The 13,810-nt window shown below is 37.1% G+C and overlaps 1 protein-coding gene across 2 annotated transcripts; it reads left to right on the top strand.

The window, feature by feature from the left end:
• The first annotated feature begins 384 nt into the window (after positions 1-384).
• Positions 385-4,313, top strand: Y-f (yellow-f). 2 transcript variants are annotated; one of them, XM_071706414.1, is made up of 6 exons: positions 385-416; positions 1,711-1,974; positions 2,321-2,520; positions 2,649-2,856; positions 3,032-3,367; positions 3,911-4,313. In XM_071706414.1, exons 2-6 carry the CDS (start codon positions 1,713-1,715, stop codon positions 4,114-4,116), a joined length of 1,212 nt encoding a protein of 403 aa, XP_071562515.1. In that variant the 5' UTR covers positions 385-416; positions 1,711-1,712; the 3' UTR covers positions 4,117-4,313. The 2 variants fall into 2 exon arrangements, with proteins under 2 accessions (XP_071562515.1, XP_071562516.1); XM_071706415.1 differs by lacking the exon at positions 385-416 and adding an exon at positions 1,303-1,434.
• The last annotated feature ends 9,497 nt before the right edge of the window (positions 4,314-13,810 follow it).

The following is a 13,810-nucleotide window of genomic DNA, read 5'->3' as shown; positions in this document are numbered from 1 at the left end:
TTAATTTATATCTTGTCTTTATGACATAAACGAATTATGTGATAATTTAGTAATGACTATTTAAAGTAAGAGTATTAGAAAGAGCATTACGGAGAGAATGAAAATGAAAGAAAGAGAAATATTTATTTGCATAAATTAGCATAAATATGCATAAAAAGAAATATATCCAGAAACAATTTTTAAAAATCTATTCAAAATTAATTGAAAACGACGTGCATAGTTTTGTTATTAATCCGCCCATCCAAAGTTTAGACTGCATTTTTTAAATATTTTATCCAGTATCTACGTATACATTTTCTTATACCAGAGTCATCGACACTTACGACTGGAAGAAGGTATAAAAGCCGATACCGATGTGTTATAGCGTCATTCTATCTTGTTTCGTTCCAGAGAAGGCCGCTTTACCAGTTTAAGCAGTGAGTATTTTAGCAATTACGTTAAGCAATCTTTTTCCATGTATTTGAAACAATAAGTTCATTCTTAAATATAAATCTACACTATAGATAATCGATAAAATCAGGAAACTTGATCTAATCTCATTATATCTGAATATATATATATATATATATATATATATATATATAATAAGTATGTATATTCTTTATTGCTTTATATTTTGATATTTTCTGAATTTAATGTAACATATATAATTATAATTAAAACTTGATTGCGATATCTTTCTTTTCAGGATCCATTATATTACAATAGCAATATTCAATATTAAAGAACTTTATATAATTAAAGTTTTAATATAATATTTTTGTTCAAATAAAACTTATGTAATGTTAAATAAAGAATTCTATTTTGGTATTTTTTAATACTTAAATTTAATTTAAAACTTAATTCTGTTCGTCATCTTCAAGTGCATATAATTCAAAAATAATATTTATATTTCTACATTTTCATAAGCAGCTGCGCTACAGATTAGAATGAGAACTTGTAAATCTCTGTGAGAAGAACCTGTTCTTCTCAGAAAAAAAAGTTGCTTCAATTTGTATCTTGCCGTAGGGAATACCGTGGTAAAAATATTCAGGCACCACCTTGTGACATTGACATGGACGCTGACATTGACATTTACAAGTTCTGAATCAATATCCTGTATAGATTTCTTATAGACATAACAAAGAATATTATAGATTAAATAATAGAAAATTATAAATTAATGCAAATATTCTCATCTTACATCTGGTTAAAATAATCGTGAAATTTAGATTTAATTCTACATAGTAGTAAACAATGCAAGTTCATATTATATAAATATTATAAAAATAGATATTCTTGATACGCATAAATATCAACATGATTTTTCTGATTTTCCAGTTTCCTGATTTTAATACGTGCATGTGCATCTCTAATAAATCATAATCATTGTTGTCATATAATCATTTTCTTCATATAAACGATATGTCTTGCAGTGATTACAAAGAATTATCTGTTAAGTGTATATTATTAGTTATTGTATCCAATGCTTAAGAGTGATAGTCACTTGTGATTATATTATGATTGAGCATTACAGATACTCAACATTTAATTTCGTGTCAGAATAAATAAAAATTTATAATTATACTTTTTCTAGTTAAAAATTATTCACTATGTGCAGATATTTTTATACTTTAGTCTACAATTCTACATTATATCGACTAAAGGTTGCAGGCTATACAATTACGCTTGCAATAATCGTTATTTGTACGAAGATTGATTTTTTTGCAGATATGTTCTACTTGCTGTTCCTGGCCTGCCTGGCCATGGCAACCGGTCACACCTTTAATACCGTTTATTCGTGGAAGCAGGTCGAATTCAAACTTCCAAATGATACCATCCGAAACGAGTACATAGCTTCCGGCGATTACATTCCGGAAAATAACATGCCATTAGGTTTGGCCATTTGGCACAAAAAAATGTTCGTCACGGTACCGCGGTGGAAGAAAGGTGTTTTAGCTACTTTAAATAGCTTTTCAATGAGCGACAACAAGCGTAAGTAAATATAGCTAAACAAAGTTTACTAAAGTACGTATAACGTACACTTGTTTTATATTACGCAAATTTTGCGATGTATACAATGCCAAGTTTATGTTTGATATAATATTAAATTGATTATCAATTTAATCACGTTTACTATTTTCCACTTTGGCTTGAGACTGTGTTTCAACCGACATTACTCGGTACGCAGTTTGTCGAGCTGGAAAAAGATGTATACGCAAAAATATTATTAGACATAAAGATCCAGTCCGACCGTTAAAAGGCGCATTTCACTATTTGTGTTATTTTCATAGATGGTCAAGTTCACCTATTATTATATCATTTTTAATAATTTATATAGACAGTCCAGCCTTAATACCGTATCCTGATCTTGAAGCAAATAACATTAGTTCACCTGATGGCCTCGTAAACATATTCCGTCTCAGAATCGATGCTTGCGATCGTATGTGGGGTCTTGACACAGGAGTAGACGATATTTTGGGGGACTTCAAAGTCGTGCGACCGATGAGACTTATCGTTATCGATTTAAAAACAAACATGGTATTGTTTATCAAAAATTATAAATGTCTACAATCGATATTAATTCCAGAAATCTATCAATATGTGTTTCTATACGTCTCGAATTTGTATTGCAAGTTATTTCATTTATCCATCTGTACGCATTGTAGATTATACGTAGATATACCTTGAAAGATACGGATGTAAAGCCGGAGTCTTTCATTGCCGATCTTGCGGTCGATGTTGCACCGGGACAATGCGACAAAGCATACGCGTATATGAGTGACTTAGGCGGATATGGCATAGTGGTGTACAGTTGGGAAAAGAACGATTCTTGGCGGATTAATCATCACTTCTTCCATTTCGATCCATTGAACGGTAATGTAAAAAAAATATTATATATTATCCATGCATCGTAGTTAGGTTTTCAAGCCATTAATCGAAAGACTAATCTGACTAATTTTCAAAGATAACAGATAAGACTTTTTTTTCGTTAAAATTTATTTTATTGTCTTGTGATAAGCTTGACTGTTTCTGGTAATTATTCTGACAGGTGACTTCAATATTAGCGGCTATAACTTCCAGTGGACTGACGGTGTTTTTGGAATGTCGTTAACACCGATTAATACCGATGGGAATAGAATGCTTTATTTCCATTCCATGGCCGGTATCACGGAATTTTCTGTGCCTACGGATATTCTGCAGGACAATCAATTGAAAAAATCAGGGGTCTACAGTAATTTCCACATTGTTGGTACCAAGGGACCATTGACGCAAGGACCATCTTCTATTATTGACCCGAAAACATGTATTAACTATTTTGCTCAGGTAAACAGAAACGGTATCGCGTGTTGGGATATTACGAAGGAATTGAATCCGGAAACATTCAGTAAGTATTATACGATAAAATTATTAACTATATTTGCATTTATATAAATACATATATCAATTTTTTATAACAGAAAAATAATAACATCAACATATATTAACTTTTTATCTGATTTTCTATTTTTGTCAAGTTACTAATAGAATCCCCTTACACGACGAAAGATTTTATAAAGTTAACTTATTACTATCTTTTATTAACTGATAATATTAATCATTTATCTCTCAATGCATTAAGTTTCAAAAATAATTAATATTTAGCAAGTTGCAAAATTTTACACCATTTGTATCATTCGACAAAATTTTATAATATTGTAATGATCTACAATGTAGTTCATATATTTCATCAGAGATGTCTCTAAAGTCCACAAATAGCAAAGTATACGTATATACCTTTCGTTGAAATACTCCACCATCGCTAGCTTCTATAAACACAATTAAAAATATTTTAACAAAATTAAATAAATAATAAATAATTATAATCTATTTCACTGTTATATAAATTCGTATTTTTTATGTAAAAATTACGCGTAATTTTTGTTTGCAGAATTGGTGGCGCAGGACAACACAACATTAGTGTTTCCTCAGGATGTAGTTATCGATAATGAGTCTCGAAAATTATACGTGCTCTCTAATAATTTACAGAAATTTATGTATGACAGCTTCGATCCATTGACGACAAACTTTTTCATTACTTCAGCTGATCTCGACACATTAACACCTATGTGCAAAGATAATGCAGCGAAATCATAAAAGTCACGAAAAAAGACATTCTAAATTCAATTATATGCATATAACACCGTATATAAATGACAAATGTACTATAAACTCTGCTTTATATTTGCAAATTGTGAAATATCGAATGTTTCTTAAGTAGTTGTATTACTCTTGTATCAATGTTTGCAGATTTAATTGTAATTTTTTCTTCATTAAACGTGTCATATTATTTATTTATCATCTATGATTGACCGCCCTTCCTTTCATTAAATTAAATCAAAGAAGAGGGTTCCTATATACATAATTTTACAAAATATTCAACTGGCCATGAAGTTCTTTCTAGCAAGTAACAGAATACATGTGTTATATAAACCCGTTAGCTTTCCTTATATCCTCTTCGATAAAATTGATCATATACGTTTAATTTCTCTCTCCCTCCCTCCCTTCCTCTCTCATCACATCTTATTTCTTTCTCGCCTAGTCTTAAACATATCAGATGTAAAAAAGTTGAAGTAAAAAAGACCATTTTCCGTTATTTCGTAACATATGATAAGCAATCGGCGCGTATGATTTAAAAATCAGTTGTGTTAAAGAGAATGGAAAGGATCAATTCGCAACTAATTAGAAGCGGGATATATTTTCGATCGCGGCGAATATCGCGGAATTGAAATTTCAGCGTGTCATTTTAAAATAAGCCGTCAACTATGTCGCTGGCTAGTCAATCCCTTGATAATTCAAGGAACTTTTAACTGCAACCTTTATAACTCCCGTGGTAGCTTCCGCCTCTCCCTTCTCCCGTCAAACCCGTCCTAGGAGCGCTACTTTCTTCCGCCCCCTTTACGACTGGTCTACTCTCTCTTTACGGAGCTGTACATCCTAAATAATTGATCCTAACGTAGTTGCCGGTGTTTTTATAACTGTTTTACCGCCCGCTCTCGCCGCTGTGATATACATTATTTAGCCGTCGGTTTTTAAAGCGAAGTCGCCGGGGCGCGGAGGTGCGAAAAGACTGAAGGCCTATTCGTCGCCGCGCGTCTGCAGAATTAAAATGTATGCCAGCGGTCGTCGCTACCTACATTCAATTAAATCGCCGGATTTCGCGCGGCGCCATTAACCGCGGCAAGTAATCTCTCCGCGGAATAAGAAAACGGCTATTGCAGAGATTGCGTCTCCCACCTTTATAACAGTCCTCGCCGGATTATACGAGGAGAGGGCCCGTATTCACGCTCCATCGAACTCCAGTATGCGATATGGTACTTCTAAGGTATCTTTCGGTAAATCAAATTATATGCATACTGATACGATAATATCGATCACTTCTATTGAAGCCGAATGATTTGCATATAAACGAGACACAATCTTTTTTTCTGTATGTAAACGATATTCATATATATCCTTTTTCTCTCTTCTCCCTCTCCCCTCTCTCTCTCTCTCTCTCTCTCTCTCTTTCTTTCTCTCTAATATTTTTACCAAGTAACACCATTATATAAATTATTCGCGAGACACCACAAGACCCTCGATTCGCGCAGTTGTCGGTACAAACAATACGTATATATCTCGTCACACATTTTACAGCTGCTCGTACCCGAGAAGCCTCCACATATGACCCGTTTCCACATGACCCTGCCCCCTTCCCTGAATTTCAGTTCCACCGCTCAAATATTCACGATTTGTCAACTCTGTTAAATTATTCATTTCCCGCAGGTATCTTTGTTATCTTATCGATAAGTCGAAAGATGAAGGACAAGTGGATTCCAATAGGAATCGCCGTTTCCTATCTTCGCTCGTACCGCCCTCCATCCTCCGTCTACCTACCCTCCCCCCCCCCTCCCCCGTGCCACGCTCCTAAGAATGAAGGTGTAGAATGCAGAATGCAACGTCGTGCTCTTGCAGAGAGCACTTTGACACGGCCCCACGGGTACATTACTAGGATTGCTGCCACCAATTGAACTCCCCCAACTCGCCGAGACCCCGGCCCGAGTCCCTTATATCTGCAAACACAGCCGCCCGAGGCGACACCGCCGTTCAAACACTCAATCGCTCGATTCACAACGCTGAAGTAACTTGAAATTCTCCATTGTTAATGTTATTTGACTTATCCGCGCTGATGCCGGCGCTGATCTCTATAATAGGTAATACCGTGAAAGGATTCGTGTGCCGGCATTGTTCGGTTAAGTTTTGCGAGCGCTATGATTAAGGCCCACCTACCCTCTGCGTCACGTCGGTGATGTATCAGTAGATTGTGTAGGTATCGTCAGGAATAACACAAATTTATAACGGAAAATTTATAACAGAATATCTCATATGCAATTTGTGAATTTCAAAGCTTCTTTTTATATTTCAAAATTTCTTTTTATACTTTCAGTCTGACGCGAACTATTGCTTCCATAAATGATGAGAAAGATACGAAATTCAGTATTTGCTGATATTGATAATTTTTAGTATTACGTATTAATTCTTTATAAAACAAGTACGTTTACAATTTGTTACTTAAATTTATTTTGCCGTATGCAAATATTTCGTATTAATTTGGAAAGTATATTTCTGGAACCCTGTTATATTTATTTGTATTTGCGGAAGTACAATTGATTGCGCCGTATGAAACTAGAACAACTGTTTAAAGATTGTAAATTCGAGTTGCTTAAAAATCGTACGTTTCATGCATAATAAGTGTAATATCTCTACGGGGAATTGCATCTCTCGTTTTTTCAGTACTGTTGCATTCCACGTACCGTGCGAACGCTATCCTGCGATACGTTTAGTCCCACGTGTATGGCGCCGCGCTACTTTGTGCGTTATTTATGAATATTTATAATACCTCGTGTAAAAATTTCATCAAGAAACATATGCACATTTCTTACGATTCTGTTAAACAACATTGTATCTAACCCTTTATTACGAATAACGCGAATGAATTAGACAAATACGTTTGTTTAGAGAAGTGACCCAAGCATGTCGACACGCTCGCGAGACGAATAAGATGTTGCTATCTAAACAGATTCTACTTGCGATTAATCACAATGGTGCCGCGGCATCTCATATCAAAAGAATAAATTCATTCGAAAACGCTCGTATTCGTGAGCACTGTATCCGCGCGAGAGAAACCTTCCCGCGTACGACCGATTACACGTCATCGAAATCCACGATCGAGGGATCTCAAGTAGCGATCGTCGGACAGATATATCCGCTAATACACTGCTTCTCGCGCCCATAGTACCACTTTATACGACCGAAATTCCCAGTAAGATGCAGGAGGACACCGGCAGGGCGGGGAGGAATTCGTAATACGGAGGGCCGCTCTACGACTCCGCTGGGAGGAATTCCGGGGTACGTTTTAAATTGCTGCATCCCCAACCTTCTTGTTTATGTATGCTACCGTGTTTCTTATTCTTGTGCGGCAGCGAAGGAGAGCGCGCGCCCCCCTAACTTTATGTGCACAGTGCCGACATAAGTATGCAATCTATGCGTCGGTGTGGCCCGCGTGGGCACGTGTGAGTGGCACGTGTGTACGTGTACATGTGTTCGTGGTGTACGTACGTGTGGTGTGTGCGTATGTGTACGCGCGCATGTGTGTATATGCGTGGAAAGCGGCACGACTGTAGCCTGAGGAAAACGTGCCACACACGCGTAACGTCGCGCGCGCACGTACGTGTGTATTGTATGGCGAAACGTGGCCCTATGTTTTCTCCCGCCGTGTATTTGGATCTCCCTACGATCCGCGCGTTTCCTCCCGTGGATTCTTTTCGTGTTTCGAAACAGCCCAGACTCTTCCTCCGTATTTCCACCCTCGCCACCGCCGCCACCGGGGCGCACTCTTTCGTTCCTATCTCTCCGCCACAATTGCTGTAATCTACGATCTAGGGTGGTGGATTTAACTGTGGATCTCAGCCACGGTAATTTGTAAAGTTTTTAATATTGCAGGCTCGAACGGAAACGACGGGGCGGAAATGATTTTCTAAAAGCGGCAATTAAAGAATGACGAATGCCAGATCGGATTATAGAATTAGCTTGATAATTTTGTACAATTTTAATAACTCAACGCAATTTAACGCGTCACTTTAAACATATTATTTTAATTATTTCGACCGTTAATCATTTCTGCGAAACATGGCTAAATGTCATCAGCTTAATCGACTGTTACGACAAAAGAGTCATAAATTTAAATAATAATGATATGTTTTCGCACTTATATCGGAATAGAAAGTTTCTTGAAAGCTATACATCCTAGAACATCATAATTCGTTATTAAATAATTAGTTATTTTATATCAGGTACATATACTTGTGTTCTACAAAAATAAAAAGATTACTTATAAAAATGTCCTAATTATGAATCATAAAATACAGCATTATTAAAAATGAAAATTATAATTAATTACTTCTGTTTGGAGGGATCTTTCATTTTATTTATTTATATTATAAAATACGCCCGAAAATGTGTAGTTTAATGTATAAAATTTAAATCACGCGTATTGCACGTTAATAATTACTTTACGTATAATGATAAAATATATTTTTAAAAATCACAGTCGAAATAAAAATGAAAAGATTTTTTAGATTTCTCTTCCATATAATTATGTTATACCACTACTGTTTATTTTTTGTTAAAGTGAATAATTATCATGCAGATGATGCATGAAGTAGAAATGCTTTTATTGCGCAATAAACGAAAATGTCTGTATAACAATGTACATATTTCTTATTAAGTTAATGAATATAATTATCAACTTCTTGTTAAGAGTGTGAAAATGTCGCATCATGATAATTATACGAGATAACATGATGAAGAGAGAAAGAGAGAGAGAGAGAGAGAGAGAGAGAGAGAGAGAGAGAGAGAGAGAGAGAGAGAAGGAGGGAGAGAAAGACATGCACGGTTACTTTTTATAAGGAATCGAAGCATTGAATGTGTATGTGCAAACAATTATAAACATCTTTGTTCCTCATATAATTTCACGAGCCAACGAATTGTGCGATTATACTTTTGATGACAAAAAATTGTGGGATGTCTTTATAATGAGCATTTTTCAGCAATATAGTCTGTGTTGCCAAAATAAAGAATAAAGCAAATATCAATAAACTAATAAGAAAAATATCCTAAAGTTACCGATTTATTGCATTACATTTTTTGCTTTTAAATATTCATAATAATCAGTCACATTTCTCATAAAACTTCTCTTTTAACAAATAAAATCTTCAATTTCACAAAACAGCGTAAATAAAATGCAGCTTTTGTGAAAACGTAAGACATTTACACATTTATCAATGTGGTAAAAAAATTATAATATCTATGATAAATAAAAATTTTTTGTCATTTCATAGAAGTAATTCTTCTCTCGAAATTATCATTTTGTGGAAGTGCTCAAGTAATTTATAATCGAGTAATTTAATAATTTCTTATTACATGATTATCACGTTTATTATATTGTCGAAATCTTTAAAACAAAATTCACAACTCATATTACAATTCATTGACGCATATATATTTGCTTAATTCTGAACTTCTTCATACGTCCGTGAAATAGAACTGGGTTTACACGTCGTATTCTGATAAAAAATATGGTTATATTAAAAAGATTACTTTAACCCTCGGTATAAAACGTGATTACACGTATAAAATATTAATAAAGCTGTTATTATACGCTTGGCAAATATATAGGACGACATGTTGTATGGAACTATACATATATATGTTAACTATTAAGCGTGGATGCGGCGTTGATATAGAGCACACTGTTCTTGTATTTTTATGCATAACTAGAAACATAGTAATATTTTTTTCGTAATTATTCTTTTATGACGCTTTCCACGTGTACTTTATGTATTATGTATTAAAAATACCACTGTTATTTAGCAGTTTGCAGGAATAAAGTTACAATAAAAAGAAATCATATCTTATATTTGTATAAAATAATTTCTTTCTCTCCCTTCCTTTCTTAGTGTGTATTTGATCGATATATAACAAATTTTGTTATACGCGTCTACATCCACGTTCAGGCTTCTTCTCTTATAATAATAAATCAATTTTTAACAGAACTCTGGAAGAGTCTCTTAATTTCACGACGTTGTTTCAATTTTGTACGCGTACTACTCCACGTGATTAACCATATATTTGGCTATCGTATCTTAACCCCGTTTCTCTCTCTCTCTCTCTCTCTCTCTCTCTCTCTCTCTCTCTCTCTCTCTCTCTCTCTCTCTCTCTCTCTCTCTCTCTTTCTCCCTGTCTCTCTTTCGTTGCACCTTCTTAATACCGTCAGAAAACAATTTTTGCCGAGCTACTTCGGTACGAAATGGCTGCGCGGCGGCGAATTGTACTCCTGGCCACGAATATCCGGCGTTATACGAACAAACAACGTAAGCACAGCGGCAAGTGGAGAGATAGAGATATAGTGGCTAGGCGTAGGTTTTGATGGTAGCCGTTGGTGCGCGGCGATGTGGTATACGTGGTAGGTCGGTTAGGGCAGGCCGGTTGGTCGCGGTGCGCGGGGCGGCAGAGGGAAGGTTTGGATATCTTGTCGAGGATAGGCTGCCGGGTGCAAGTAGGTTTAATATTTGATACCGCGGGCTGGTCATCCTGCCGAGGCGATAACACAGGCCCCGCGGGAACCTTCCGCCCAACCATCCCTCGGAAAACGACTGCCGCCAAACTCGCACAGTGTCCCTCCGCCCTGTCCCTACCTACCCCCTGCCGCTCCCGACGATTCTCTCATCTACGTCCTACGTATTCCAACGGTCCGTTCCGTCTCTTACTGATCCGCTCGTTTTCTTCTTTTTTTTCCCTTGTACCGGAGATCGTCCCGATGCGTCGTCGTGACGATCTATGGGGTATAGTAGCGCTTTCCTCGTCTGGTTCCGTCTTTCAACTTCCGACTTCCGATGCGAGGGACGATTGATCATGGGGTGCAAGGGGTAAATAACCGATATTACTCACCGACCGAATAAACTGTTTACCGCGCGGTTCGCGGCTTGTGAAGCGCCGCCTTACAAATATAGACTGCGACCCTGATGTTCGTAAGAGAACTGTCATATAAAAAAACTCACGTAACAAACCATCATTACGATTTTTCTATCCACGACAATCAGGGATATTAAATAAATATAAGAGGATAGGATATTATATATGCATAAAAAAAGAAATCAATCTTTTTACGGGTCAGTTTCATTGGCAAGATCATATGCAGCAGGGAACAGCTTTATATATATATATATATATATATATATATATATATATATATATATATATATTCGTTTATTCGATCGACCGAAATCCCGAAACCTTGCGGGACTAACAGAGGGGTCTTGGACGAAGGGTTCGCGGCACGTTAAAAATTTACTATAAAATAGCTCGCACAAGTCTGCACTTACTGCGAAGATTTGCTTGCCCAAATTTCAACGTATACATGGTCATTAAAATCATTGCCTTAATACTGAGACAAATGTTTGAAAATATTATCTAGTGAGTGGTATAGACTAACTAAATATATCGTTTCATATATCTTTTTTCTAGATGTTATTATTTTCGTATCGCACATATACTCATATATATCGTACAATCGCTATTCTCCGTGATTACTGTCCTACATGGATTTAAGAGTGAACGTGTTCAAGTGCTAAAAAATAGCGTTAAAATATAGAATACAACAAATGGCGTTCCCCTTACTGTCGTACCCTTTCGTCGCTTTAATTACAGTTTTGACTACACATGTGCTTCAAGGCTGTTTTAATGATAGCTTTTAATGCTTTTGCGTGACTTGAGTATTTCAAGGGACGGAACGAGAAATGAGCGGGATGTATAATTATAATGCCAACTGCATAAGATACCTATTTTTAACATAATTCATATTTTGCGCGTTGTCGCGCGTATTTCGTTTTCTTTAGTGCCACTTTGTCATTGTAAACGTGGCATAAAAATAAAAATTCTACCGGTGATCTTACATTTGTGAGACATTAGATAGAAATTTATTGAGCGCCCATAGTTTCCATTTGCTAAACTAGATATATTTGGAAAATAAATAAAGATCATAAAATAAATAAAGATAATAAAATAAAGTGAATGAGTTTAAATGAAGTTCAAAAAACATTAATCCACATTTATACAGCGTAATCAGCGTTATGTGTAACTGCCTGATGTTAAAATTTATACATTTTAAATGAAAATTGCATGCAATGTTATTATGGACGGAGCAAATAAGCGTTTAATTTGAGAACTGTGCATGTGCGTTGCACTTGCTCTGTGGTATTAAGAAATATACTCTGATTAATTTGATATAAATGTAATATTAACGCAGATTAATGAATTTCAGTTATTTCGACATTTCGTCGTGAACATTTAAAACATATTTTACATGCGCAATTTCTGCGTTCGGTATACTCTCGTAAAGGTTTAATGCGGGAAAACACGGGATACACGTGTATCGCGCAGCTTGCTACGGTACAAAGAATATCGAGACCAATTTTTGATAACGATATAAATGTTACAACAATACGGATTAATGAATTTCGATTGTTTTATCAGTCGCTGGTACTGCTATATGGGGGATTTAAAACGGATTTCATATACGTGATTTCCCCGCGGTATATAGGAGCACCGATTTCGCCTATCGCTCATCTCGAACGGCAGTAACGTCAGATTCGAGCGTGTCTTCTTAAGAAGAAAAATACAAAGTAGCGCATACAATATACATGTAATGTATATAGAACCAGATATGATTTTACTAATATGTCAAAAGCGTCGTGACAGCGAGTTTCGCTTGAGCCAACGAAAGTTCGATGTGATGTGTAGATATAAGAAAAAAAAACGCCATCCGTTTTCGTACTGACGCGCGCGCGACGGTGAGACTTACTTGGGGATGAAGTTCACCCCGACGACTTTTCCAATGAAGGAAAGGTGTGCAGCGAGCGGTGGAGAGACAGATTGAACGAGATGGGAAAAAGAAAGCGCGCGTACCTACGTGCCTACGAATTACATGTTTACATGTATGTAAACGATAAAAGTAAGAAAGAGGATTTATCACGCCAACAAGATAAAGATTATAATAAACATGTGCGAATATTTATATATTGCCAAAACGTAACGATAACGCGGCTTATGACATTTGTGTATGATCGAGCGAGCGCGCGCGCACGCGAAAGAAAGAGAGAGATAAGATAGCTGATATTCGCTATGGAGGAGAAAGACGCGCCGGAAGAGGTTACAGAGATGTACCGGTGGGAAGATAGAGAAGGCAAAAGAGAGAAAGATGGACTTGGTTCAACTAGAAATATAGAGAGAGGGTGTAAAGAGGATCGAGCGCAAGCGGCGACGGCGGCGGCGGCGGCGGCGGCGGCGGCGGCGGTGGTGGTGGCGACGGCGGTGGCGGCGGCGGTGGTGGGCAAAGCGTAGACGTGGAAGGGTAAAGGGATGCGAGACGCACACACACTCGCGCAGAGACGAACACACACGGGGAAGGATGGACAAACGGGTGGTCGCGGTTAGCGACACCCATGCGAGGCCTGAAAGCAAGGGCAAAGATGGCCGACGTGCATGAGATTAGGGGCGCAAGCGTAACCGCGCGAGGCTCCGCCCCCGTTCGGCGAAGCTCTCCGTTCTGCTGGCTGATGCCGAGCTCACCCCCTTTGCTCTCCCTCCCGTACACGAGCGCGAACCCTCTCGTCGTGGGCAAGCGCCACGCTGCCGCATCGTCCAGGACCACCAACCCCCGCTGCAACCCCACCAGCAACCCCACGTACACGGA

This window comes from Temnothorax nylanderi, unplaced genomic scaffold (assembly GCF_030848795.1).
Source record: "Temnothorax nylanderi isolate EJ_2023f unplaced genomic scaffold, tnyl_v1.0 TNYL_tig0052_pilon, whole genome shotgun sequence".
NCBI lineage: Eukaryota > Metazoa > Arthropoda > Insecta > Hymenoptera > Formicidae > Temnothorax > Temnothorax nylanderi.
Note: the sequence above shows the minus strand (reverse complement) of the source record. Positions and strands in the feature narration are given on the sequence as shown.

Coding starts and splice junctions, on each gene's coding strand:
- Y-f (XM_071706414.1), top strand. CDS start 1,713: ATGTTCTACTTGCTGTTCCTGGCCTGCCTGGCCATGGCAACCGGTCAC. Junction 1,975..2,320: donor TTCAATGAGCGACAACAAGC/GTAAGTAAATAT, acceptor TAATTTATATAG/ACAGTCCAGCCTTAATACCG. Junction 2,521..2,648: donor TCGATTTAAAAACAAACATG/GTATTGTTTATC, acceptor TACGCATTGTAG/ATTATACGTAGATATACCTT.